Source organism: Acomys minous (assembly GCF_964271855.1).
Source record: "Acomys minous genome assembly, chromosome: 4".
Classification (NCBI taxonomy): Eukaryota; Metazoa; Chordata; class Mammalia; order Rodentia; family Muridae; genus Acomys; species Acomys minous.
This window is the reverse complement of record NC_140486.1, coordinates 112,059,824-112,084,955: the sequence shown is the minus strand read 5'-3', so window position 1 is coordinate 112,084,955 and position 25,132 is coordinate 112,059,824. Positions and strand designations below refer to the sequence as shown.

Sequence of the window (25,132 nt, the reverse complement as noted above, 5' to 3'; positions counted from 1 at the left end):
CAAAAAAACAAAAAACAAAACAAAACAAAAAGATAACACCATCAATGCCCCAAGAAGAATGCCATAAAAGACCATTGGGTTCAATCAGGGAAATGCAGAAATTATCTGGATGTCTGATGTTTGTATGTTACCATTAAGTTTGTGTGCAAAGGCCTAACGTGGTAAAGGAAAAGCTATGGTGTTTGGAGATGGCCCACAGCCCACTCTTCCGCTGAAACGAAGTCACTCATCTTCCCTTCACTGCAGCTGCTCTCCTTCTTGTCCTACCTCTCTTCCCTACCCTTCTTCCTATCTTGGAGCAGCATAATCCATTGTCACCCTGACTTGACTCTAGGCTGGGATAAACTGTCCCCAGAGCTGCCACATGGTGATTGGGGCTGGGTAGAGAGGAGGGAAAAGCTTAATCCAGGATAGCACACAGGGGCGGAGGTGATCAGAGCAAAATCCCCAAACTGGTCCTTATTCACTCACAGCTGCCTCAGAGAAGGGCCCGTTGCATCATGAGTCATCAACCTCCTCTTCCCCAACACCCACACCAAGCCAGCAGAGTCTTCTCTTATCCCTCTCTCAAACCCAGCTAACTCCACCTTGGCGCAGGTTGCTATCATCCATACCCAGTCGGATTGGCAGCATCTTCTCACAGGGGTGAGAAGACATCCTGTCAATCCGAGTCCTATTATCAGACTTCTTACCTCTTAACATGGCTTCCAACACTCACCAGCCTCCTTACTCCTGTGCCTGTTAACCGATGGAGAGTTTCCTCTAGATGTGACTCCAGCTACATCCTATCAACACTGAACTCCATCGTGTTTGGCTGATTGGGGCTTTTTTTTTTTTTTTTGGTTGGTTGGTTGGTTGGTTGGTCGGTCGGCTGCTTGTTAGTTGGGGCTCTAAGTGTTTTAATCTGTGGCCCCACCTGTCCTCACTCACACTCCTACCTCAGCCTCCTGAGTGTTGGGATTACAGCTGCATAGACAGGTCTGGTTGGGTTTTGGGTTTTTTTGTTTTTGTTTTTTTGGAGGGGGCGGGTTGTTTGTTTTTGCTATCATTCAACTCAAAAAGTATTTCCAGCTTTCTTTGACCGATCAATTACTTAGAAATTGAGTCCTAAATTTCCAGATACAATCTCAAGATTTCTTTGTATTAATTCCACTGTTATCAGAAAACATATTCTGTATAGTTACATTCTTATGAACATTTTTGAAGCTTGCCTTATAGCCAGCATCATGAGGAATTTTGACAAATGTGTCTATATATTTGAGAACCAAGCTCTGTGACTGTTGGGTGTAGTAGTCTATCCACGTTGTTCAATTCTGATCCACTTTTACATTCTTTTTATGGTCTGCTCTGTCCTAACACCTCCTAAGACACATGCATTAAATTATCCCACTATGAAGCTGTGTCTACAGTGATGCACAACTGCAATCCCAGCACTGGAGAGACTGAGGCACGAGAACGGCTGTGAATTTGAGACTAACAAGAGCTACATAACAAGACACTGCCTCAAAATAGCAAATCCTGCTATGATTTAGGGAAGGGCCGTGTTGTTATTGTTGTTTTCAAGCAAGGTCTCAAGTATCCCAGTCTAGTCTCAAACTCACCACCCAGCTAAGGGTGACCGTAAACCTCTAACCCTTCTGCCTCTACCTCTCCTGGGAATGCAATGGGTGGTGTGCCACCAGATTGTTAATATTTGAGATTCCTGTTATATTTGGGTTAATTTTTCTTTCATGTAGCTTGAAGTTGTATTAGTAGGTACCTAAAAGTTTCTCACAAGTTTGGGGTTGGTGGTTTTCTTGGGTGTTTCTATTTGTTTGCTTTTTGGTTTTTTGTTGTTGTTGTTGTTGTTGTTGTTGTTGTTTTTGGTGGTGGTGGTAGTGGTGGGTTTTTTTGTTTTGGTTTGGTTTTTGTTTTGGTTTTCTGAGACAGGGTTTCTCTGTGTAGACCAGGCTGGCCTAGAACTCACACAGATCCAACTGTCTCTGTCTCCTGAGTGCTGGGTTTAAAGGCATGCACTGCCATGCCCCAATATTCTCACAAGTTTTTAAAGCCTTTTTATAAAGTCATTTATCAGATATCATATAATATCTTTATGTATGATAACTTTGGCCTTTGCCAGTTTTATTGGGTAGTAAAGCTAATACATCAAATTTCTTTTGGTTAGTCATTGTATTACTTTCTCTATTTATTTTCAATCACTTTACACCTGTGCTTTACATGTGTCATTTTATTTTTGTTAAGAGATTTATTTATTTATTAGTATGTATACAGTACTCTGCCTGCATGTATACCTGCAGGCCAGAAGAGAGCATCAGATCACATTATAGATGGTTTGTGAGCCACCATGTGGTTGCTGGGAATTGAACTCAGGATCTCTGGAAGAACAGTTAGTGCTCTTAACCAGAGCCATCTCTCCAGCCCTGTTTCCTTTCTTTTTAGGTATTGCATTTATATATTTATTGGGAGTGCAGGGAAGCCTGTACTGTGGTATGCATGTGGAGGTCAGATGACAACATCCTGGTACTGACTTTCTCCTTTCACAGTGTGGGACTTAGGACTGAACTCAGGTCACTGGGATTAGTGGAAGCCGCTTTCCCCTCGTAGCCATCTCACCAGCCCCAGGTATTCTTCATGTTCCCAGGCTTCCTTGTGGCTGCTTCCTTTATAACTACCCTTCGGGGCCACTGCAGTTTCTTAGGTATGTCTACTCTTCCACTGATTGCTTAGTTTATGACAATCTTCATTCTTAGAATCTTCATTTGATTACTGTGTGCCTTTAATCTCGGCACTCAGGAGGCAGAGGCAGGCGGGTCACTGTGAGTTCTATGAGTTTGAGGCCAGCCTGGTCTACAAAGGGAGTCCAAGACAGCCATGATAACAGAGAAACTCTGCCTTGAAAAAAAAAAAAAGCCCGGGGGGCTGTTGGGGGGTTATAGCACACACCTTTAATCCCAGCACTTGGGAGGCAGAGGTAGGCAGATCTTTGTGAGTTCCAGGTGAGCCAGGTCTACAAAGTGAGTCCAGGCCAGCTAAGCCTACACAGAGAAACCCTGCCTCAAAAAAAAAAAAAAAGTCAAGAACAGAAGTAACCCTAATATCCATTAACTGATAAATGTATAAAATGAAGTCTATCTCTACTGTGGAATAATAAGTAATAAAAAGGGATGTGGGGCTGGAGAGATGGCTCAGAGGTTAAGAGAACTGGTTGCTCTTCCAAAGGTTCTGAGTTCAATTCCCAGCAACTACATGGTGGCCCACAAACATCTATAATGTACTCTAATGTCCTCTTCTGGCCTGCAGCATACATGCAGGCAGAACACTTTATACAAAATAAATAAATCTTCTAAAAGGGATGTGGTACTGACACACACTATAAAACTTGGAGGAATCCTGAAAACTTACTAAATGTAAGTACAATGATATATGTATGTGTGAGTACTCTAATAAAACTCATCATTTTACATGCTAAATCTTTTTTAAAAAAATAAATATGCTGGAGCCGGGCGTGGTGGCGCACGCCTGTAATCCGAGCACTCGGGAGGCAGAGGCAGGCAGATCGCTGTGAGTTCGAGGCCAGCCTGGTCTACAAAGTGACTCCAGGACAGCCAAGGCTAACACAGAGAGACCTTGTCTCAAAAAAACAAAAATAAATAAATAAATAAATATGCTGGGCTGGAGAGGTGGCTCAGCAGTTAAGAGCACTGCCTACTCTTCCAGAGGTCCCGAGTTCAATTCCCAGCAACCACATGGTAGCTCACAACCATCTTTAATGATATCTGGTGCCCTCTTCCCGCCTACAGTTGTACAAGCTGGCAAACATCGTATATATAATAAATAAATAAATCTTTTAAAAAATTAAATAAGATAAAAATAAATATGCTTAATGATAGAAACAAAACACAAAAGACAGCATACTAAATGACTCTAGGTCTAGAAAATAATCAGCATGGGTAAGCATAGAGACAGAAATTACATGAGTGGTTGCCTAAGGTTGAGGGAGCTGAGAGGGAACCAGAGAAGAAAACATTCTAAAATTGGCTATGGTGGTGGTTGCACAACTGTAAATATACTGAAAGCCACCCAACTGTCCAGTCTTTGTTTTGTTTTCGTAAGATAAGATCTTGTTAACATAGCCCAGGATTTTCTAGACCCTCCTGCCTCAGCCTCCAGAGCATCTGGGACTTAAAAAATGTGTGCCATTATGCACAGATGAACCCCAGTCTTTACATGAGTAAATTGAATGACATGTGAGCTATTGTCCCTTTTTTCTTTCTTTATTTATTTATTTTGAGACATGGCTAGTTTCCAAGGATGAACCTAAACCCTGATTCTCCTGCTCCTACATCCAACCACTGAGGCTATGGTAGGGCCCCCATCAGACCTGGTTTATGTGATGCAGGGCTTCACACATGCTGGGTAAGCACTCTGCCCACTGAGCTACCTTCCCAGCCAGAGCTGTGCTTCATAAGCCTGAGCTTTTCAAGGCTTTTAAAACTTGAGGGCTGGGGAGTAGCTCATCTGGTAGACAATTTATATAGCACTAAGGCCCTAACTGTAATTCCCAGGACTGCAAAAACTATGAGTGGTGGGGCATGTAGCACCCACTCAAGAAGTAGGACAAAAGATCAGAAGTTCAAGGTCATCCTCAGCTATATAGCAAGTTTAAGGCTTGCCTGGACTACGTGACACCTTGTCCTTTCAAACAGTAAAATAAAAAATAAAACCTGAACCCTTTACTTAATTTCTATTAGTTTTTATTTCACAAAGAAAAACAAAGCTTTACATTTGAAATCAGAAACACAAACATTTCTTTGGGGGTGTGGTAGCTCATGACTTTAATCCCAGCATGGGTGGAGGGTGTAGAAGCAGGCAAATCTCTAAGTTTGAAGGCAGCCTGTTCTACAAACCAAGTCCAGGACAGGCAAGGCTACACAGAGAAGCCCTGTCTTGAAACATCACACACACACACCCCCAAAAAAATATACTACACACATCGAATTTTCAGGGCGGGCTTAGAGGAAAACTCTCAGAAGGCTTTATGACCAGAAGATGCACATGGAGCCTGGTAAGGCTTTTTTCTCTACAGGACTGCCCTAGGGTCTTTTTTCTCACAGCATGCTTCCTGGACAGTAGCAGCAACAACTTTAGGAGCCTGTAAAAAATACACATTCTTAGGCCCACCCAGCCCTGCCCAACCAACATGAAGGAGTTAATAGGATCCCCAAGAGATGTGTCTCAACACTAAAATCTGAGGACCACTCCCAAATTCTCTCCTCAATTAAGATGGCTTAAGTTTGAAGTAGATGAAAACCTGCCATACATACAGCTCTGATCCTGGGCCAGTTGGTCCTCTGATCCATCCCTGGTTCTCCCGCTGTATTTCCAACTGCAGAGGAGGTGACCCTTACAGGCAGGATGCCCAGGCAGGAAGGGTACATGTAGCAGTAGCTCTGCCCTCCCAGGGCTCTGACAAATGGGGCTCCACAGTCCCCATTTCTAGAGGAGCCCACTGCTCCTGGACTCTGATGTGGTCTCCTTATTTTGACCTTTGTCCCTCCACAGTGGCTTCCTGCACGTTGCTTCATCTCTGGATTGCCTCATTGCCTGCAGCTTCCTCTCTGCTCTTCAGCACACGTGCCATAGCTCTCCTCCCACCCCCACCCCCCCACACACACACACTAAACTCCTCTGGCAAAACATTAAGAGCGGGTTCTGATCACACCATTTGGAAATTTGCACTATGGACCACACACCTATATACCTGAAAACATTTGTGAATGGCTTCTGTGCTACAAAGGGGAATTGCCGTACACAGTGAACTTCACATTTCCCACACCCTAACAAGCTCTAACAAACCCAGAAGAAGAAAAAAAAAAAAAACAAACCCGCCTTGAGCTATCTGTACAGCAGATGTGAACGTATTCTGAACGCAAGGCCCCGAGGTGTATTTTTAACACCACAACCGTCACTCCCCCCACCAACCAGAACAGCTGGTATAGCAGCTATTGTTTTCGTCCTGAGGGTGAGGAAAAGCAGAGAGACACCTCCTGACCAATAAAATTCTGGACTCACTGGAATCAGGGGAGTCCACCCTCTCCACAGTGATCTTGGCCTTCATTCATTCCCTTCCGTCACAGGATCTGATCTGCCTAACACCAGTACCTATCTGAAGGATCAAGCACTAGGAAAGGGCATTCCTATCAGTATCAGGGCTCCCTAACCATGTTCCTGGGGCACATCTGCTCGACATCCCATGCTTAGGATGGCCTTCAGCAGTGCTCTCTGGCAGGCTGGTCCTTCCTATCTGGCCCTCACTGACCTTTCCTGCCTCTTCCACTCAATCTGACCCGCTGGCCATTCCAGGTGTGCCTAAACCTTCAGACACTGCGTTCAAATCTTCCGCAGCATCTACCATGTTATACCATCCCACGTGACCCCCTAGAAGGAAAACCTGACCCCCTAGAAAGAAAAACTGCCTCTTATCAGTGAGAGCCTCGCCAAGATTCAAACCCAGACCCACGTTGTACTACTCTGCCACCCTGGGCAATTCACTTAACTGCTCCACTTCAGTTTCCAATCCGTAAGAGCACCATAAGGGATACTGGGGGCTCGCTGGGTTATCACCAATTCTATATATAAATTAACCCAAGTGATGTGCTCAAAGCTAGCCCAAGAGAAATTGAAGAATACATACAACTGTTCTATGATCACTGAGACTGTTACTGATACAGCTGAAATAACACAGGTGTTCTGTCCCATGTGCTGAATAACTGGGTACCTCACAACAGTGTTAACACGTCAGCCCCTAAATGACACCACACTCGCGGCAAGTAACAGAGGCTGACAGATGATAAAGCAAGAAATGGCTCGTCCAGTAAAGGGTAACTAACTGGCCTCGGAGGAAAAGCGCACTGCAGCAAGATGAGCAAGCCCGTGCCAGCCGGAACTGCCAGGGTTGCCCCACAGTGGCAACCTGCTCCCGGCCACCTGTCCAGCCACCTGCCCGAGGAAGCCCTTCCAACAAGGAGGGCTCACCTCAGCAAGAAACCATACGCGGCTTTCAGAGGAACCAAAAAGGGAAAAAGCGAAGAGTGCAACTTTATTCTTAAGGAAAGAAAACCAAAAAAGCACGCGTCTCTCGGCACTGCAGCCGGAGCGGCTGGAGTTCTCCGCCGAGAGTTCTGTGCCCAGCGGGTGAGGAGTCGCGGCTTTCCCAAGGAGGGAAGGAGGAAGGGAAGGAGGAAGGGAGGGAGGGAGGGAGAAGCGGCCACTACACACGCATCCCTTCCCTTTCGGAACATAGGGGTGAGGACCCCGCAGCCGGGTGGGCACTAGAGGGTGAGGCCAACACAGGTGAGTGCACCAGGTGCTAAGATGTGCAGACCCCGGGCCTCCCGGAGCGCGCGCCTGCGGCCCCCGCAGCGGCCCCAGTAGCACGCCGGGCCTCAGTCTCCTCAGCGGCGGCGCCCACCTGCGCCCAGTCCCCGCAGCCCCTTCCCTCGGCCCGTTCCCCAAGGCCCGTTACACGGCGGCGCGATCCGCCCGGATGCAGCGACCGCGGGACCTCGGGCCGGGCAGGGCCTGGGCCGCCACTCAAACACGGTCACGGGCCTCGGCAGGGACCGCGGCGTGAGGGGCGCGCGCCCGGCCGACGCCGCGGGCTCACCTTCTGCCTGATCTGGCCCGACGTGGACACCTTACGGATGAGCTTCTGTGGGGAGCCGGGCTCGGCCTCGGGTTCGCTGTCGGACGACTCCTCCGGCGGCGGCGGCGGAGACGGCTGAGGCGGACCCGGCGGAGGGGCGCCCGCCGCCGCCGCCATGCTGCCCGGCCAGCGCGCGCGCCGCGGGGGGGGCGGGGTGGGGCGGGGATGGGATGGGCCGAGCGTCTGGGGAGGGGCGGGGCCTGGGGCGGGGCCTGGGGCGGGGCGGGGCCTGGGGCGGGGCGGGGCGGGGCATAGAAGCCAGCCACCCGACCCCACCGCGCCCCCGTAGGCAGTGGACGCAGACGTAGGCTTCTCGGTCTCTCGCTGAGTTGATTCTGTTGCCTGACCCATCTCTTTCCTTGTGTTGTCTTCTGTTTCTGCTACTTGTTTCTAAGTACAGTTTTTCCCCACACTCGAATGTAAGTAACCTCCAGGAGGCCGCTGGACTATGTTGCAGAGTGGATACGAACGTTCATGTACACCCGGAGGGAGAGAAGACAGAACTTCCGTTAAGGCCACTGTTAAGGAGTTATGGAGAAAGTAAGCCGGACTAGCCCCTAATGGGGGAACCGTGTTCTAAGCAGAGGCCAGATATGTGCAAAGGCCCAGAGTCAAAAGAGAAGGGAAGCTGGGGTTTGGGGGGTTGAGGGGGGCAGATGTGGGTAGCGGAAATAAAACAGGAACCGGAGAGCTGCAAGGTCAAATGAGGCTTTAAGGACCAGATTAGGGACTGGGACTGGCCTTTTCTGCTGAGGCCTGAGGGCAGCAAGAAGCTCGAGGGTCAGAGTGGGGTGGGGGGAATAAGCTGGGCCTGGCTGGGTCACGAAGCTGGGACCTGTGATCCAGGTTTTGAAGTACTGAGGCAAGGAGCCACCCTGAGTTATTAGGTGGGGCTGAGAGATAGAGAAGAGAATTTAGATTCGGAAGAAGTGATGGGGAGATAAAGGGAGACAGAAGTGAGCAGAAGGAATTCTACACTGGGGCAAAAGAGGAGGGCACGCGATTGGAGGAGGAGTCACGTTTGGGGTGGGGCTGGGATTTTTGTTTTTTTGTTTTGGTTTTTTGTTTTGGTTTGGTTTGGTTGGTGGGTTGGGTGTTTGTTTGGGGCACATTAAGATGGAAAAGGACAGGGTGCCAACCAGTAGAATGCACGATCCTTCTGCTGTGCCAGGCTGTAAGGGGCATGTCAGTCTGCAGAGGACTGCCTAGCTATCCCCTCAGCCTGTACATACTACCCTGTGCTGTAGCCTAGCTACATGCAACTTCTTATATTTAAATTCGAATTAACTAGCACTAGAGAACCCAAAGCTAGCCTAAAATAATGATTTTTAACAAAAAAAAAAAAAGAAAGAAAGAAAAGAAAAAGGTACAATACAGGAGGTAGTGGTGCATGTCTTTAATCCCAGCACTCACTAGGCAGAAGCAAGGCCAGCCTGGTCTACAGAACGAGTTCTAGGACAGCTAGAGCTACACAGGAAAGACCTTGTCTGGGAGGGTGGGGGAGGGCGGGGAAGAACCAAATAAATAAATAAAACTCCACTTAACTAAAAAAAGAAGAGAAGAATTTCAGTTCCTCAGTGGCACTAGTCACATGTGCAGCACTCGATATCCACATGTGGCTTGACAGCTACCACAGTGTGTGTACTTCCATCACAGGCAAGTTCTACCTCACTTGATAGCACTGACTCCCAAAGGAAAGTGCCCGCACTTGCTGGAGGAGACAGCCCTCAGCCACACCCCACAGAACGGAAAGGAAACGGAGCCCTGACATGGAAGTCTCAGGTGTCACTCCCTACCGTATGCCAGGAAGGCAGGATGTGAACTCAGACCAACTGATTTCTGAATCTGGGTACTGTAGGGTGTGTCTCCCAGGAAGCCAAGGCCTGGGGGAAGTTCATAGGTAGAATTATAGGCAGAAAGGCAGAGTGTGGGGTTAAAGGAAGGTCACCACAAATCAGTACGGAAGCCTCAACCTCAAGGCTCTGAGAATGTGACTGTATGTAACTGTGTTTGTAGAGCAGGGTTTTTTGTTTGTTTTTGTTTTTTGTTGTTTTGTTTTTGGCTTTTTTGAGACAGGGTTTCAATGTGTGCTGCAGCTGTCCTGGACTCTCTTTGTCCAGGACAGCCAAGGCTGTTACACAGAGAAACCTTGTCTTGAAAAACCAAAAAGAGAGAGAGAGAGAGAGAGAGAGAGAGAGAGAGAGAGGAAAGAGGAGGGGGGAAGCAAAACAAAACAAAGCACTCATACACCTGGATATAGTTATACCGTGGATTGGAAACAGATCAGAGATGGGGGAAGGCATTAGAGAGCGCTTGTAACCACTCTATGCAATGCTGACTGGGCCAGCTCCAAGGCGGTCGTCTTAGAGATAGGGACGATGAACTGCAGACAAAGACAAAACAGATGCGGGAAGGTGACCAACTGCTCAGAGTGCAGAAGGGGAGCAGGAATTTGGATGCCCTTCCATGAAGAGCTTTCTGGGGATGGCAGTGTATTCAGCAACAGCACTCTCACGTGAGGAAGAAATGGGTTTGGCTCGAGGTGCTGGTTATGTTGACTACACCTTTTAGAAGCTCAGGATACATCTGGGCTCCAGAATTCGTGGTTTTTAGAAACCAAAGCCATGGGTAAGAACATGACAGCAGCCGGGCATGGTAGCAATTGCCTTTAATCCCAGCACTCCGGAGGCAGAGGCAGGCAGATCTCTGTGAGTTTGAGGCCAGCCTGGTCTACAAAGGGAGATTCTGGACAGCCAAGACTATTACACAGAGAAACCCTGTCCCGGGGAGGGGGCGGAGGAATGACAGCAACACAGTTGGCAGGAAGAAATCATTGCTGGATAGGAAGATGAAAAGACAGCTACAATTAGGAAAAAAAAAACCCTAGAGATTGTCATAGCCAATGAGCCTAATGAGACAGGATGACTGTATATCACAGGGATCCCAGACACGATCTTGAAACAGGAAAGGGGCATCGGGTAAGAAAACTATGCAAAGTATGTGTTTAGCTTAATAATAATGTGTCAATGCCAGTTCTCTTGATGTGAGCACTGTACTGCACTGATGTAAGATATTAATAATAGAGGAGACGGCGTGGGTCCTTCTGTGCTCATTTTTCTGTAAATCTAAAACTACTTGAAATAAAACACGTGCTTAGGAAAAGGGTGTTCGGCTTGAAAAGAATTACATTATGCTCTGAAGGCAGAGAAACCTCATTTGGGCATGATTTTTTTTTTTGACACCTGAAGTTTGAACCCCCTTTGTTCTCTGGTAAATGCACAGTGTGGTTCCCTGGGAGATCTCAGGAAGGCTGAGCCATCAACTCCCCCAAGGCGACTGGCTAGGAAGAGCGCATTCCCTCAGGGGCCTCTTTCCCTGAGTGAGTCACACAGTGAATCATGTCTAATGTAGAGCTGCGCCCTGAGGTTACCCCACCTGGAGGGCGCACCAAGGTGGCTGTAAAACACACCTCACGCCCAACCTCATCCCTCTCAGTGACACGGAAGGAAGAGGACAGATCTTGTCAGAAAGCCTGCCTGGCTACAATGCCTCCTCCACCTGCAAGCCTGGGATGACCCTCATTCTCCAGGATGCAGGACAGCTTCTCACGAAGTGTGACAGAGAGATTTCCTGGGCCTCAGGACATTTGTGACAACTGACACACACACACACACACACACACACACACACACACACATCCAAATGAGCATGATTTCCACTTCTACATGCCCCAACACACCCTGGGACCTGTAAAACTATCCAGCCTGTGAAATGGATGGGGAAACAGGCAATAAGACATGTTAAAAAAAAAAAAAAAGACATGTCAAAAGAGCAAGGAAACCAAAAACCCTAAAAGGAGTTTACATGTGGAGAGAGAGAGAGCGCACTCTAAACCAGATGGGGGACCACAGCAAGGTAAGCACTTGGCTGCAGTATCATACTGCTATAGCTTTGCAAAATGAGACCACTGGGTAAGGCAGGAGTCCCGTGGGAGCTCTGTCATAGCTTATAACTATATGTGAATGGCATTGAGTCAGTAAAAATTTGAAAGAACTAAAGGGCAGCCATTGTTTAATCCTAAGCACTCTGCTATCCTCTCTGACCCTCCAAACTCCGCTAGAGAATCTCCCTTACCTGCAGTCTCTCACCTAGCATAGTGGTGGTGGCACCAACTGTTAGAGCAACTGGATGCCACGTGTGAAGTGCTGCCATAAGGCAATAGCAGAAATCCATGCTTCTGCAGCGCTTTGGTTGCTGGACGCAGAACTTTGTCCCAGGTTCTTCCACTGGACTGGTGAAAAGGCTCAGTTAGCACCTGAGTTTGATCCCCCACCCCAGGACCCTTTTGATGGAAAGAGAAGGGATTTGTAAAAGCTGTTCTGACTTACACACACACATGACAAGTGTATTTTCATACAAACACATACACTTACATATATAAATGTGAGTCTTTTTACTTAAAAAAAAAAAAGCCAGCAGGGCGTGGTAGAGCTCTCCTTTAATTCCAGCACTTGGGAGACAGAGGCAGGTGGATCTCTGTAAGTTGGAAGTCAGCCTACAGAGTGTGTTCCAGGACAGCAGGACTACACAGAAAAACCCTGTCTTGGGGGAAAAAAAAACCAAGGAGGGGCTGGAAAGCAGTTAAGAGCACTGACTGCTCTTCCAGAGGTCCTGAGTTAAATTCCCAGCAACCACTTGGTGGCTTGCAACCATCTATAATCAGGTGTAATGCAGGCAGAGCATTGTATACATAATAAATCTTAAAAAAAACCCACAAAAAAAAAACCCCAAAAGCCACTGTATTCTAGGGCTGGTCAGATGGATTAAGGTACTTGCCACCAAGTTCATCCACCAACTTTGTCCCAAATGCTCTTTTGCCTGTGCAAAACACTCAACTCCTTGTGCCATTTTTTTTTAATTGCACCTATCCTCAAAACTCTGGGCCACATATTCAACCTGCCTTCAGACTTCCTGTCTCCTGACAGTTCTGTATACGGCGAAGAACACATGTGCAGGCTGAGCTGAGACACACACACACAAGCTGGCTGCTTGTTTCCTGCCCCGGCTCCCTCCACAGCTGCAGTGTAAACAAACCAGCACCTGGAGGTCTGTTTTGGATGTTTTAGCACCAAAATAACTTGGAGGGCAAGGGCTGTTCTGACCTCTGGTCTCCAGAGCTGGGGCTTCAGCCCTTCCCTCCTGGCTCTCTAACCCCACGGCTCTAAAGGTCGGGTCTATTAATGTCCACTCTGACTTAGGATGTCCTGGGGTCAAGCAATGCAGGAACCAACAGCATGGTTCTCTCACCAGGAGCTATTAGGCAGAGTCCCAGCCTCCTTGGCTGGCAGAGAATTCCAGTCACACCACTGTAGACTGTGCCTGGTCAAAAAGCACAGGAAGTGCCCACGAGGAAGCACAGTATGGACTCCCCCAAAAGCATGCCAAAAGATAGCCCGTGTCTGCCCCACTAACCCACAATTTTCTGCTTATATTACTCTTGTCGTAGCTTTAGAAGTGAGTTCTCATCTCTGCTAGTACAAGGGAACCCGAAGGTCAGTACCCAGGTCCAAGCCTTGCTCTGGCTGGGTGGGACCTAGGGCAAGGCTCCCAGCATCTAAATCTCAAGCACTGTGCACACACCAGCATGAAAGCCAGATGTTGACACCTTCATGCACACAGAACTTCAGCTCTCAATACTGTATAGCATTTGGCACCAGAAATACAATCCTAGGAGTGCACCAGGCGCAAGTCTCGTGGCTTTTAGAATCACCTAGGAAACACCTCTGGGTATGTCCCTGAAAGCATTTCTAAGGAGACTTAACTAAGGTGAGGGGAATCTACCCTGAGGGATGGGGGGAGGGGTGTGGGGAGGAGAAAGCCCTCTGAGTGCCAGCGTTTGTTTTTCTCTGACCACAGATGCTGCTTCTTCACGCTCCCCAGTCACAATGGACTGTCTCCTCTCAAACCGTAAGCCAAAATAAAACCTTACTTCTTAAGTTACCTTTGTCAGATATGGTGTCACAATAATGGGAAAAGTAATTAATTAGTTAAACACACATACTCCCTGCCGTTAGTGAGCAGGCAGAACCATACAGAAATCTCCATGACTCTTCCTACCCACTCCCCTAAACATGTATGAGAGCCACATATCCATTCCACCCCTCCCCTCCCCCGACACACACAGGCCCCTCTGTGGCTGCCAAGGGAACCGTTTGGTACAATACAGGTCGCCGGGCACTGTAGCCAGGAAAGGCCTTCTCAGTGAAAGGGCCTGGAAGAGGCCCTGTTGTGCATCCTTCCCCATCTCTGATCACAAGCATTCTCTGTTCTCCCTTCTTCTTAATAACACTCTGATCGTGGAGCCCATCTGTCTTGATGAACCTTCCCCAGGCCTGATCCCCAGGACCAATCCCCTTTTCTGTTCTGCCCCCCCTTTTATTAACCAAGTCAGGTTTGGTTGCTTGTGGCCAGTAGAAGCTTGACCAGGGTATGATTTCAGCTCTTACCTCGGGAGCCTCTGAGAGGATGTTGAGCTAGTATTGGTCAGGAAACTAAACTTACCACCCCATGTGTGCCCGGAGAAGCCAAAAAGCTGTCACCTTCAGAACTGGAGATCACAGTGGCACTAAGCCACTAGCTGCCCTTCTTAGGTGTTTCCCTCACTCCTAGGCTCTGTCAGTGACAAGAGCCCAGGGCCCCAGCCAAACAGCCTGACACGTGATGGGAGGACCACAGACTTTTATTTCTGGGAGGAACACTCATGTTTTCATATCTAGCATAACTCTGAAAGGCTACGGTTAGCTTTGCTCAGAGCTCCCAGAACTACAAGAGGTGTCTAGGCATCTAGACTAAACTCTTCACTCTTCCTGGCCTGCATCCTCCTCCTTCTTCCCTTCTGTGTTCTCTGCAGCATCTTTCAGATTTTGGCGAGCAAACTCCTCAAAAACCAAATTTTCATCCTGAACACTAGAAGAAAACAGACAGTGTGTTAGTCAGGGCTTACTCTCTGAAGCTGAGGGTGAAATCCTGAATGAAACAAGACCACTAGTCTTTCTTGCAGTAAAGTAGCCAGTCTTTTTGTTTTTGTGACAGAGTCTCACTCTGTAGCTCAGGCTGACCTTAAACTTGCAGTGATTTTCCTGCCTCTGCTTACCATGTACCTGAATTAAAGGTAAGCCATCCTTCCTAGTAAAGACTGTGCTTAAAAGTGCTTTAACACATAAAATCAAGGCAAAAAGTGAGAGAACCCAGAGAACAAAAGACATGTTCAACATAGCCATGTGGGCATACATCTTAAGTTCTTACGAGCAAAGGGACATGGATACTTTGCATAGACATCCTGAGAGGAGTTTGTGTGGGAAGGAGGGGGACACAAAACACAGAAAAACAGAGAAACATTCAGACAACTCACCTTTCTTTTGCTGTAACCCCAGAATGAAGGGGAGAGAGAGGAGAAGGGAGTAAGGAAAGAAGGAAGAGAGAAAGAGAGAGAGAGAGAGAGAGAGAGAGAGAGAGAGAGAGAGAGAGCGCGATCAATTAACGAGGTTTTGTGTATGCCAGGTTAACCTCAGACTCATTATATAGCTGAAGATGACCCTGAACTTCTAGCCTCCCAGGCCTTTTTCTACTTTTTTCTTTTCAGAAAAGGTTCTCACCAAGTTGCCTGGGCTAGCTTTGAACTCATAATGCTCCTGCTCAACCTCCCCTGGTAGCTGAAATGACAAAACTATGCCACCACGACTCTATCTCAAAATAACAAAAGAGAAGGCTGAGGCTATATCTTAGTGGTAGGGCACTTGCCTGGACCCTCTAGGCCTTGGATTCAACTCTCATTACATTAAATTTTAAGATAAAGCCTCCTGCCAAGAGATACCCTAGAATTTTATTCTGTTGAGTAGGGGAATCTTGAGCCTAAAGAGGTAGACCACAAGAACAGCAACCCACACCTGAGCAGGGACAATAAAAACCAGCACACAGTGGGAACAGATTGCCTGGGTCCTAGTCCTGGGGGGACCTAAGTTATGGCTGTATTCTCTACCTAGAAGCTAACCAACCTAGACTCAGGCCACAGGAAGCAGGCAGGAAAGATGAAGGCAAGGAAGCACAGTCAATCACAAACCTCAGGAAACCAGACTTTTACAGCCATGGCTGATTTGTACTAACTCTTTTTTCATTTTTTTTTTTTTAAGATTTTATTTATTTATTATTATGTATACAGTGCTCTGTCTGCAGGTTCACGTACAGGCCAGAAGAGGGCATCAGATCACATTATAGATGGTTGTGAACCACCACGAGGTTGCTGGGAATTGAACTCAGGACCTCTGGAAGAGCAGTCAGTGCTCTTAACCTCTGGGCCATCTCTCCAGCCCCTTGTACTAACTCTTGACTTTTGACATCCGACTTTTGTTTCTTGTTTTTGTTTTTGTTTTTTCCTAGACAGGTTTTCTGTATGTAGCTTTCGCTGTCCTGGACTCACTTTGTAGACCAGCGATTCATCTGCCTCTGCCTCCTGAGTGCTGGGATTACAGCCTTGTGCCACCATGCTCATCTCAATTTCTGACATTTTTTATTATGATGATTTTATATTTATCTTTATTTTATATGTATTAATGTTTTGCCTGCATGTCTGTATATGCACCATGTATGAAGTGCCCATAGTGGTCAGAAGAGGTCAATGGATCCCCTGAAACCAGCAGTATGGATAGCTGTGAGTCTGCCATGTGGGTGCTGGGAACCCAAACTATCTTCTGCAAGAATAAGGGCTCTTCATGCATGGGATGGACCTAGGGCCCCTACACATATGTAGCAGATGTGTAGCTTGGTCATCATGTGGGTCCCCTAACAATGGGAGCAGAGGCTGTCTCTGAGTTTGTTGCCTGCCTTTGGATCCCTTTCCCCTGGCAGGGCTGCCTTTTCTGGCCTCAGTGGGAGAGGATGTGCTTAGTCCTGCTGGGACTTGATGTGCCAGGGCCGGTTGGTATCCCTTGGGGGCCTTCCCTTCTCTGAGAAAAAAAAAGGAGGGAAGAGGTGCATGAGGGTGGGACTTGGAGGGAAGGAGGAAGGGTCTGTAATCAAGATGTATAGTGATTAAATAAATGGAAAAAATAAAATAGAAATAGCTTGGCAAAAAAATTAAAAAAAGATCCCGACATTAGGGGTTGTCTAATGGAACATCAATAACAACTAGACTGTGAAAATAACCTGTAACTCCACCTCTTCCAAAGTAAGTCATCTCTACTGAGTATTCCAGAAAGCAACCCAAAATAAACTGTGTGCCTCGGGGAGCTGTCTTCTCAATTTCTCTGAAGGGAACCAGAACATCTGAATCTCACACCAGAGATCTGGCTGGGAATGAGGCTCAGCAGTAGAACGCTTGCCTAACGTGAGATGCTGAGTTCATTCCTAGCAAAAAGAGAAAGGGGAGAAAGTGCTGAAGAGCACATTTTCAAGACTGCATGGCTGGGCGTGGTGGTGGGGCACGCCTTTAGTCCCAGCACTCTAGGAGACAGAGGTAGGTGGATCGCAAAGTTCAAGGCCAGCCTGGTCTACAGAGTGAGTTCCAGGACAGCCAGGGATATACAGAAAAACTTTGTCCCAAAAAAATAAAACACAAAAAAGAATCTGTTTTCCTGGATTGCTATCCTGAGTAGTCCCAAATAAATGTTTAAAATAGCATCTTAACAAAACAAACATAAATGAACAAAAATGAATGAAAAGACTGTACTTTTCCCCCATAGGGAAGCTTTTGGCAAAGTGCATTGAGGGTTTAAATCTACATTTGGTAAAGATTAGAGAAACTATTTATTAAAAATTTATTTATTTGTGTACTTGTGTATATAAGCACTGTATTTACATGGATGACTGCATGACAGAGGAGAACATCAGACAGAAGAGGGCACCAGATCTCACTATAGATGGCTGGGAGCCACCATTTGGTTGCTGGGAATCGAACTCAGGACCTCTGGACGAACAGCTAGTGCTCTTAGGCCCTGAGCCATCTCTCCAGCCCCAAGAAAGCATTTTGTAATAGTCTTGCTTTGATAGCGTAGGCTGGCCTCAATCTTGCCATCATCCTGCCTGAGCCTCCTGAGCACTGGGATAACAGGCATACCTTCAATTTAACGTTTTTCCCAGCACCTCCTTAAGCGCTAGCTCACACTACATCCCATTCCCATCTTTGCAGGGACAGCGGGAGAGTTTCAGTGTGTACACAGGTATCAACTACTGCTTCATGTAACACCTTCATAAGAGTCAGTGCCCAGATCATCAAGCAGAGCTGGTGGGAGCCCAGGCTGACTGGTTTTAGGACTTTCTCTAATCTCATCACAAATATGTACACAAATATGTACCACCTTCTAAATGCCCGATGACACTTCTACATAAGAGCCTTTTATTTCCTTTTGGTAGGGTGGAGGGTTTTGAGACAGGGTTTCTCTGTGTAGCCTTGGCTGTCCTGGACTCACTTTGTAGACCAGGCTGGCCTCAAACTCACAGTGATCCACCTGCCTCTGCCTCCCGAGTGCTGGGATTTAAGGCATGCACCACCACGCCTGGCTGGCCTTTTGTTTCTACACAAAGCAAAGCCTCCGGCTCTTCAAAAGATTTGTCCCTTACATCATCTTCTACATCGAAATCAAGGTCTACAGACTGCAAGCTTCTGCAGTGATGCTGTCACTGATAAAATCTCCTGCAGTCATCCACACCCAACAGAGGGTAGGATGCTACACCCTCCACACCCAGCCAGGCCCAGGACTGAGTAGGTAAGCTAACGCTCCCTGCCAGGCTGACCTGGTCACCCTGTGGATGACACCCAAGCTCAGAGAGATAGTCAAGGAAGACCAGGGATAAATTAATGCCCAATAACTACGCCAGTGTTGAGGGCATCTTGGACAAAGGGAATCACTGACCTGGGTCCTCGGGCTGTGGGTGCATGAGGCGGAACGGCACCTCAGTAGCCACTTCACTAGAAGAAAAAAAAAAGGAAGAATACAAGCTGGTGAGTGCACACACAGACAGACCAACGGACGGACAGACAGACAGACAGACACACACACAGAGTTACACAGCACAAAATTGGGACTGCAGAGATTCTCTAGACGAGTTCTGTGAGATTAGTGGGATTCGAAGCAAAACAAGATGCAACAGACTTCAGGAAGTGGTCAGGCCTGGAATGTGGTCCAGGAGCTTCACTCAAGCGTGTCTGAGGCAGTTAGTGTTTTTTAGCTCCCTGTATCCTAACTGTAGTGATGTGACACTGTGGGAGAGAAGAGGTGAAGCCTTACAGGAAGGTTGGTTATTGGTTATTAAAAAAACAAAACAAAACAAAAAAAAAACTAGGGCTAGAGAAATGACTCAGAGGTTAAGAGCACTAGCTGCTCTTCCAAAGGTCCTGAGTTCAATTCTCAGCAACCACATGGTGGCTCACAACCATCTATAATGAGATCTGGTGCCTTCTTTTGGCAGGCAGGTGCACATTTGGGCAGAATACTATATAAATAATAAATAAATCTGTTTTTAAAAACCTATTCATAAGGCAGAGGTGGTGGGCAGGTCTCTGTAAGTTCGAGGCCAGTTTGGTCTACAAAGCAAGTTCCAGGAGCCAGGGCAGGTACACAGAGAAATCTTGTCTTGAAAAACCAAATAACCAAACAAAAACTATTCATGAGACTGGAGAGATGGCCCAGTGGTTAGGAGTATGTACTACCCTCCCAGAGGACCCTGGTTTGTTTTCCAGCACCCACATCAGGCAGCTTACAACTGTCTGTAATTCCAGCTCCAGGGGATGCAACACCCACTTCTGGACTTCACAGACCATTGCATTCATGCACACACACCTTAAAATAAAATAAATTACTGGGTGTGGTGCTGCATGTCTTTAATCCCAACACTCGGGAGGCAGAGGCAGGTGGATCAATGTGAGTTCGAGGCCAGCCTGGTCTACAAAATGAATCCAGGACAGCCAAGGCTACACAGAGAAACCCTGCCTCAGGAAAAAAAGATCTTAAAAAAAAAACTATTTAAGCCGGGTGTGGTGGCGCACGCCTTTAATCCCAGCACTCAGGAGGCAGAGGCAGGCGGATCACTGTGAGTTCAAGGCTAGCCTGGTCTACAAAGTGAGTCCAGATGGCCAAGGCTCCACAGAGAAACCCTGTCTCGAAAAACCAAAACAAAACAAAACAAAACAAAACAAACAAAAAAACTATTTATTGCAACAAGAGACATTTGAATACATTTCAAATTTTTATGTGAGGGGCTGGCGAGATGACTCAGCAGTTAAAAGCAGTGGCTGTTTTCTTCCAGAAGACATAGCTTTGATTCCTAGCATCTACAAGGAGGCTCACAACTGGAGTTCTACAGGAACTAACACCCTTTTCTGGCTCTCTGTGGACACCAGGCACACAAGTGGTACACAGACACACTTGTAGGCAAAATACTCATCCTCATTTTTTAAAAGATGAAAGAGAGAGAGAGAGAGAGAGAGAGAGAGAGAGAGAGAGAGAGAGAGAGAGACGGTAGTATATAGAAACCAAACTAGAAGGTCAGTGTGCCAGATCTCCTCACCTCAGCCCTGGACAGTAGTCCAGAGAAGGTGGACCCAGCAGCCACCTCAGGAAATCAGTGTCTGTGACACTGCTGCTGTGGGTGTCAGTGGACCCTTGGGGGCACAGATGCAGAGGCCACAAGTGGCCGAGGTACCAAACGTGGTCCTCATCACTGATCTCCTTTGCTGAAGATTAACATCCACCAGAAAGTCAGGCAGTAAACGTTCCTTTCGTCAACTCTGAGGAAGCACAAGGCACCTCCTTCCTCTGCCTACACAAGCTCTCCCATCTGCTCATCACGTGCAGGTACAGAGTGGCCCCTTCGCTTAACAAAACCCTGGAACAATTTTAAGGCCCTAGATCAAAATTATACAACATGGATGGATGTTGTGGCAAAGCATGATTATCAGACACAAAAGTCTGGAGAGCTAGACTACACTTCAGGGCATCATTCTGTCAGGTGAAAACTAAAACAGAATTAACCCCAACCTCTGCTGTAGCACATACATTACTCTCCTCATACTTATTTTTCCACAAGGCTGAAAGTAAATCGTTTAATCCTTCAAAATCATAACAATATTTTTAAAACCTCTGCGAGCCTGGTACAAGGGCGGGCACACCCACTTCTTACAAAATGGGTGGGGATGGGGAGGAGTGGAGTCCACCACATCTCTAATACTAAATGCTTTGGAGCACATTAGAATTTATATGAGAAAGCCGGGTGTGGTGATTCATGCCTTTAACCCTAGCACTCAGGAGGCAGAGGCAGGTGGATCTCTGTGAGTTCGAGGCCAACCTGGTCTACAAAGCGAGTCCAGGGCAACCAGGACTACAAGAGAAACCCTGTCTCAAAGAAGAAGAAAAAAAAAACTATATGAGAAGAAGAAGAAGGAAAGGTGTCAGAAATAGAAGCCAAAGGGAGATCGAGAGAAATTATGAACGGAAGTAGAAAAGGGAGCCAATAAAACAGGCTATGCCCTGCATCCCAGGACCCCCTGCAGCCTACCCAGCACTGACCCATTTATAATGACCCAGGTGCAGGCCAGGTCTAGATGAAATGTCAGATGAAACACAGAGGTGGGCAGTAAATGGCTTTTAAGGGTAAAGGACGTCCTAGGGTGATTCAGCTCCAGGCCTGCACCATGCCAACCCCTCACACCACAGAGATTCTCCTCACTCAACACTCCTAGTAGCCCCAGCGATGGAAGAAGACGATAAGAAATGAGGCGTGTCAGGTGCACACTTGCCTCAAATAGTTCCAAACGTGTGGGTTCTTTGCACATGGTTCAAAAGACACCTGTCACCGTTCACATTTACCAAAAGGGAGCAACAATTCAGGTGTCTGCTGGGAACTAAAGTTTCCAGAAAAGAAAAAAAAAAAAGGGCACATCTTTGTTTAAAAATTCTATAAGGTTGAATAGTTGCTTAGAAACACTGTGACAGTGGAGAGTACGAATGTTGCCAGTCTGAAGACAAATGTATCGTGGTCCATCTTTATCCCTTAGTAGCCATGTACTGCCTACCCCTGTATTTGACCTGGCATCCTTGTGTGAAATCCTTTGGGGGATGTACAAATAGACCCCTAGCTTCCACCAGCCCCAAATCTAAGAATGCCGCCAAGACAGTACCTGAAGCCTACAAGAGATTTTCCCACCTCGCTATAACCTGCCCACCTGATGTTCCCACCAATGTTTTTTGCCTGGTTGGTTGTTTGGAGACAGGGTTCTTCTGTGTAGCCTTGGCTATCCTGGACTCAGTTTATAGACCAGGTTGGCCTTGAATTCACAGTGATTTCAGCTGCATCTGTCTCCCAAGTGCTGGGATTAAAGGCAGGTGCCACCATGCTCAGCTATCCACCAATGTATGTTTTAGAATATTTTTTTTGAGACAGGGTTTCTTTGTGTAACAGCTCTGGCTATCCTGGAACTCGCTCTGTAGACCAGGCTGGCCTTCAACTCACAGAGATCCACCTGCCTCTGCCTCCCAAATGCTGGGATTAAAGGCATGTGCCACCACCGCCTGGCTAAAATATCTTGATTTATGATTATCCTTGTTCTTTTACTATTAAAAAACAACTTCACAAAACTGTTACTATGACAGAACATGATATTTGAAGACCTGAACCTGTGTCCCCAGGTCAGCAGCACTCATCCTGAGATCCAGAGCAAACACGTTTGCATTCTCTTTGAGTTGTGAGCTATGTCTGTCAACACCAACAGGTGAATAACAAAATGTGGTAGGTCCACACAGTGGAATATTACTCAGTCAGGAGAAGGAACATACTGTAGTAGATGTTATAGCATGATTAGGTCTTGAAAACACATTAAGTAGGTCTGGCATGGTGACTCATGCTTGTAATCCCAGCACTTGGGAGGTAGAAGCAGGTGGCCAGCCTGGTCTACAAAGCAAGTTCAGGACAGCAAAGGCTACACAGAGAAACTCTGTCTCGAAAAACAAAAAACAAAAAACAACAAAAAAGAAAAGAAAAGAAAGAAAAAAGAAAAAGGGATACACAGTTACATTTTTCCCTTTTTTTTCCTTTGGTTTTCCTAGATAGGGTTTCTCTGTGTAGCCTTGGCTGTCCTGGGCTCACTTGGTAGACTAGGCTGGCCTCGAACTCACATTGATCCACTTGCCTCTGCCTCCCGAGTGCTGGGATTAAAGGCGTGTGCCACCATGCCCGGCTCAGTGTATCTTTCAAAATGATTAAAATGGTAAAACTTATCTCATGTGGCTTGTACCCATCTTACAAACAAATGACTGCTGGATGGAATGTGCTAGCTTTTCTGAGGGCTATGTGTGTCCTTGCCCAAGTGCAGGCTATGGTCACCTATGTCACCTCTCACCTGCTGGTCATACCTCTTACAACACATCTGAGTCAGCATGGGTCGCTAAAAGTATCTCTGAGCACTGCGGCCCAGAAACTAGTTTTTACAGGCTCCTAGTCCTCAACTGGCCAGGAGCTGAGTGGAGAAGGGAGGCAAGGAGGCTTACCTGGATGTGAGCTCTCCTAGAAAGCTGCAAAACACAAAGCAAACAGGCGTGGTAAGTCCCCAGGGGCCATAGACACAATTTCGGGTCCTGGTGCTCAAAGGCAGGCCAGGCCCCCACCTAGAATTCCAGGCTCACAGGGTCCCTGAACACTGACTGTCACTGTCACCTGTTGCAGGTTCTTCTCTTTCTCCAAAGGATGACTTAAAAAGCGGACTCACTTGGAATCCAGCATAAATGGCAGAACCAGAAATTCCCCGGCACCCTATGATGGTGGAGCACAGCAGAGTCCTCAGTCCTCTCAAGAGTCGAAGGCCCTGGGACTGGAAGTCAGGCCCCTACTCTAAGTTATATGGTGAAGAGCTCTCAGGCACCGAGGCCGTTGTGATGCATTGTGACAGCTGTCCTGGCCCCTCCAATCTGCGGGAGCTTGGTCTCAGGGCACCTTGTGGAGTTGTTCCCAGTCTCTTCAGAAGATGATACTCAATCTGCCTATGACTGACACACATCCTTCCCTTGACTGTATTCTTTTTTGTTTTGTTTTGTTTTGTTTTTGAGACAGGGTTTCTCTGTGTAGCCTTGACTGTCCTGGACTCACTTTGTAGACCAGGCTGGCCTCGAACTCACAGCGATCCGCCTGCCTCTACCTCCCAAGTGCTGCCATTAAAGGCGTGGGGCAATTAAAGGCGTGGGGCACCACTGCCTGGCTTCTTTTAAGGAATAAAGAAGATGAAATGCCTGCATGTGTCCAGTACAGAGACATTTTGTTACTGTTACTTGTTTTTTGAGACAGTGTCTCTTTTTTTTTTTTTTTTTTTTTTTTTGCTTTGCTTTGTTTTTCTGGACAGCATTCCTTTGTATAGCTTTGGCTATCCTAGACTCACTTAGAAGACCCGGCTGGCTTTGAACTCACAGAGATCCCCTTGTCTTTGTCTCCTAGAGTGCTGGGATTACAGGCTCTCAATCTGTTATTTGTTAAATTTGAAGATATAGAATTCAAAGATATAGCTTTTATTTTTACTGTGAAATGAAAACTTCACTTTGCTTTTATTTTGTAGAATGGGAAAGGAGAGAAAAAAATCTGATTTAAAAACACAAGGAAGGGCCAGGCAGGCGTGGTGACACACACCTTTAATCCCAGCACTCGGGAGGCAGAGCCAGGCAGATCGCTGAGAGTTCGAGGTCAGTCAGGTCTACAAAGTGAGTCTAGGACAGCCAAGGTTACACAGAGAAATCCTAACAAAACAAAAACCACAAGGAATAGCCAGGACAGCTAGGGCTATATAGCGAGACTGTCTAAAAAAATATAAATAAATAAACAAATAAATAAATACATTTTTAAAAAGGAAAACATACCGGGCAGTGAGGTCCAGGCCTTTAATCCCAATCACAGCACTAATGAGGCAGAGGCAGGCAGATTTCTCTGAGTTCAAGGCCAGCCTGGTCTACACAGTGAGTTCCAGGACAGCCAAGGCTACAGGAAAAACAAAAAAGAAAAAACAAAAAAAAGAAAGGCACAAGAACTGTAAACATCATGTCAACCAGATATCCAAATCAGACCCAAGCAAAAGTGGGAACTCTCTTCCTACTTAAAAATAGGGCCATGTGGGTTGGGGAGGTGGCTTGATGGATAAGAGCATTGTCTGCTCTTCAGAAGGTCCTGAGCTCAACTCCCAGCAACCACATGGGTTTCTTTTTTGTATTTTTGAGGCAGGGTCTCTCTGTGTAGCCTTGGCTGTCCTAGACTCACTTTGTAGACCAGGCTGGCCTCGAACTCACAGCGATCTGCCTGCCTCTGCCTCCTGAGTGCTGGGATTAAAGGCGTGCGCCACCACATCTGCTGCAGCAAGCACGTGGTGACTCACAACCATCTACACTGGGATCTGATGCCCTC

At 47.0% G+C, this 25,132-nt stretch overlaps 2 protein-coding genes and 1 long non-coding RNA gene across 5 annotated transcripts in view; 1 reads left to right on the top strand and 2 right to left on the bottom strand.

The window, feature by feature from the left end:
• The window catches only part of DGKD (diacylglycerol kinase delta), a 91,025-nt gene extending 83,181 nt beyond the window's left edge, over positions 1-7,844 (bottom strand). For both annotated transcript variants that reach the window (XM_084780463.1, XM_084780465.1), the window contains exon 1: positions 7,667-7,844. In XM_084780463.1, coding sequence (XP_084636589.1) covers positions 7,667-7,822 — 156 coding nt within the window. In that variant the 5' untranslated portion in view covers positions 7,823-7,844. The remainder of the gene's footprint in view (positions 1-7,666) is intronic.
• Positions 7,845-7,976: 132 nt separating this feature from the next.
• Positions 7,977-24,005, top strand: LOC311596736. Its single transcript, XR_014778952.1, has 3 exons — positions 7,977-8,245; positions 13,622-13,672; positions 23,417-24,005. It is a non-coding gene; the product is annotated as an uncharacterized lncRNA (long non-coding RNA).
• Positions 13,692-25,132, bottom strand: part of SAG (S-antigen visual arrestin) — a 41,739-nt gene continuing 30,298 nt past the window's right edge. The window contains exons 12-14 of one of the 2 annotated variants that reach the window (XM_084780480.1): positions 23,242-23,265; positions 18,609-18,668; positions 13,692-14,671 (exon numbers count right to left, since the gene is read on the bottom strand). In XM_084780480.1, the coding sequence (XP_084636606.1) occupies positions 14,563-14,671; positions 18,609-18,668; positions 23,242-23,265 (193 nt within the window). In that variant the 3' untranslated portion in view covers positions 13,692-14,562. The remainder of the gene's footprint in view (positions 14,672-18,608; positions 18,669-23,241; positions 23,266-25,132) is intronic. The other variant, XM_084780479.1, reaches the window with a different exon arrangement.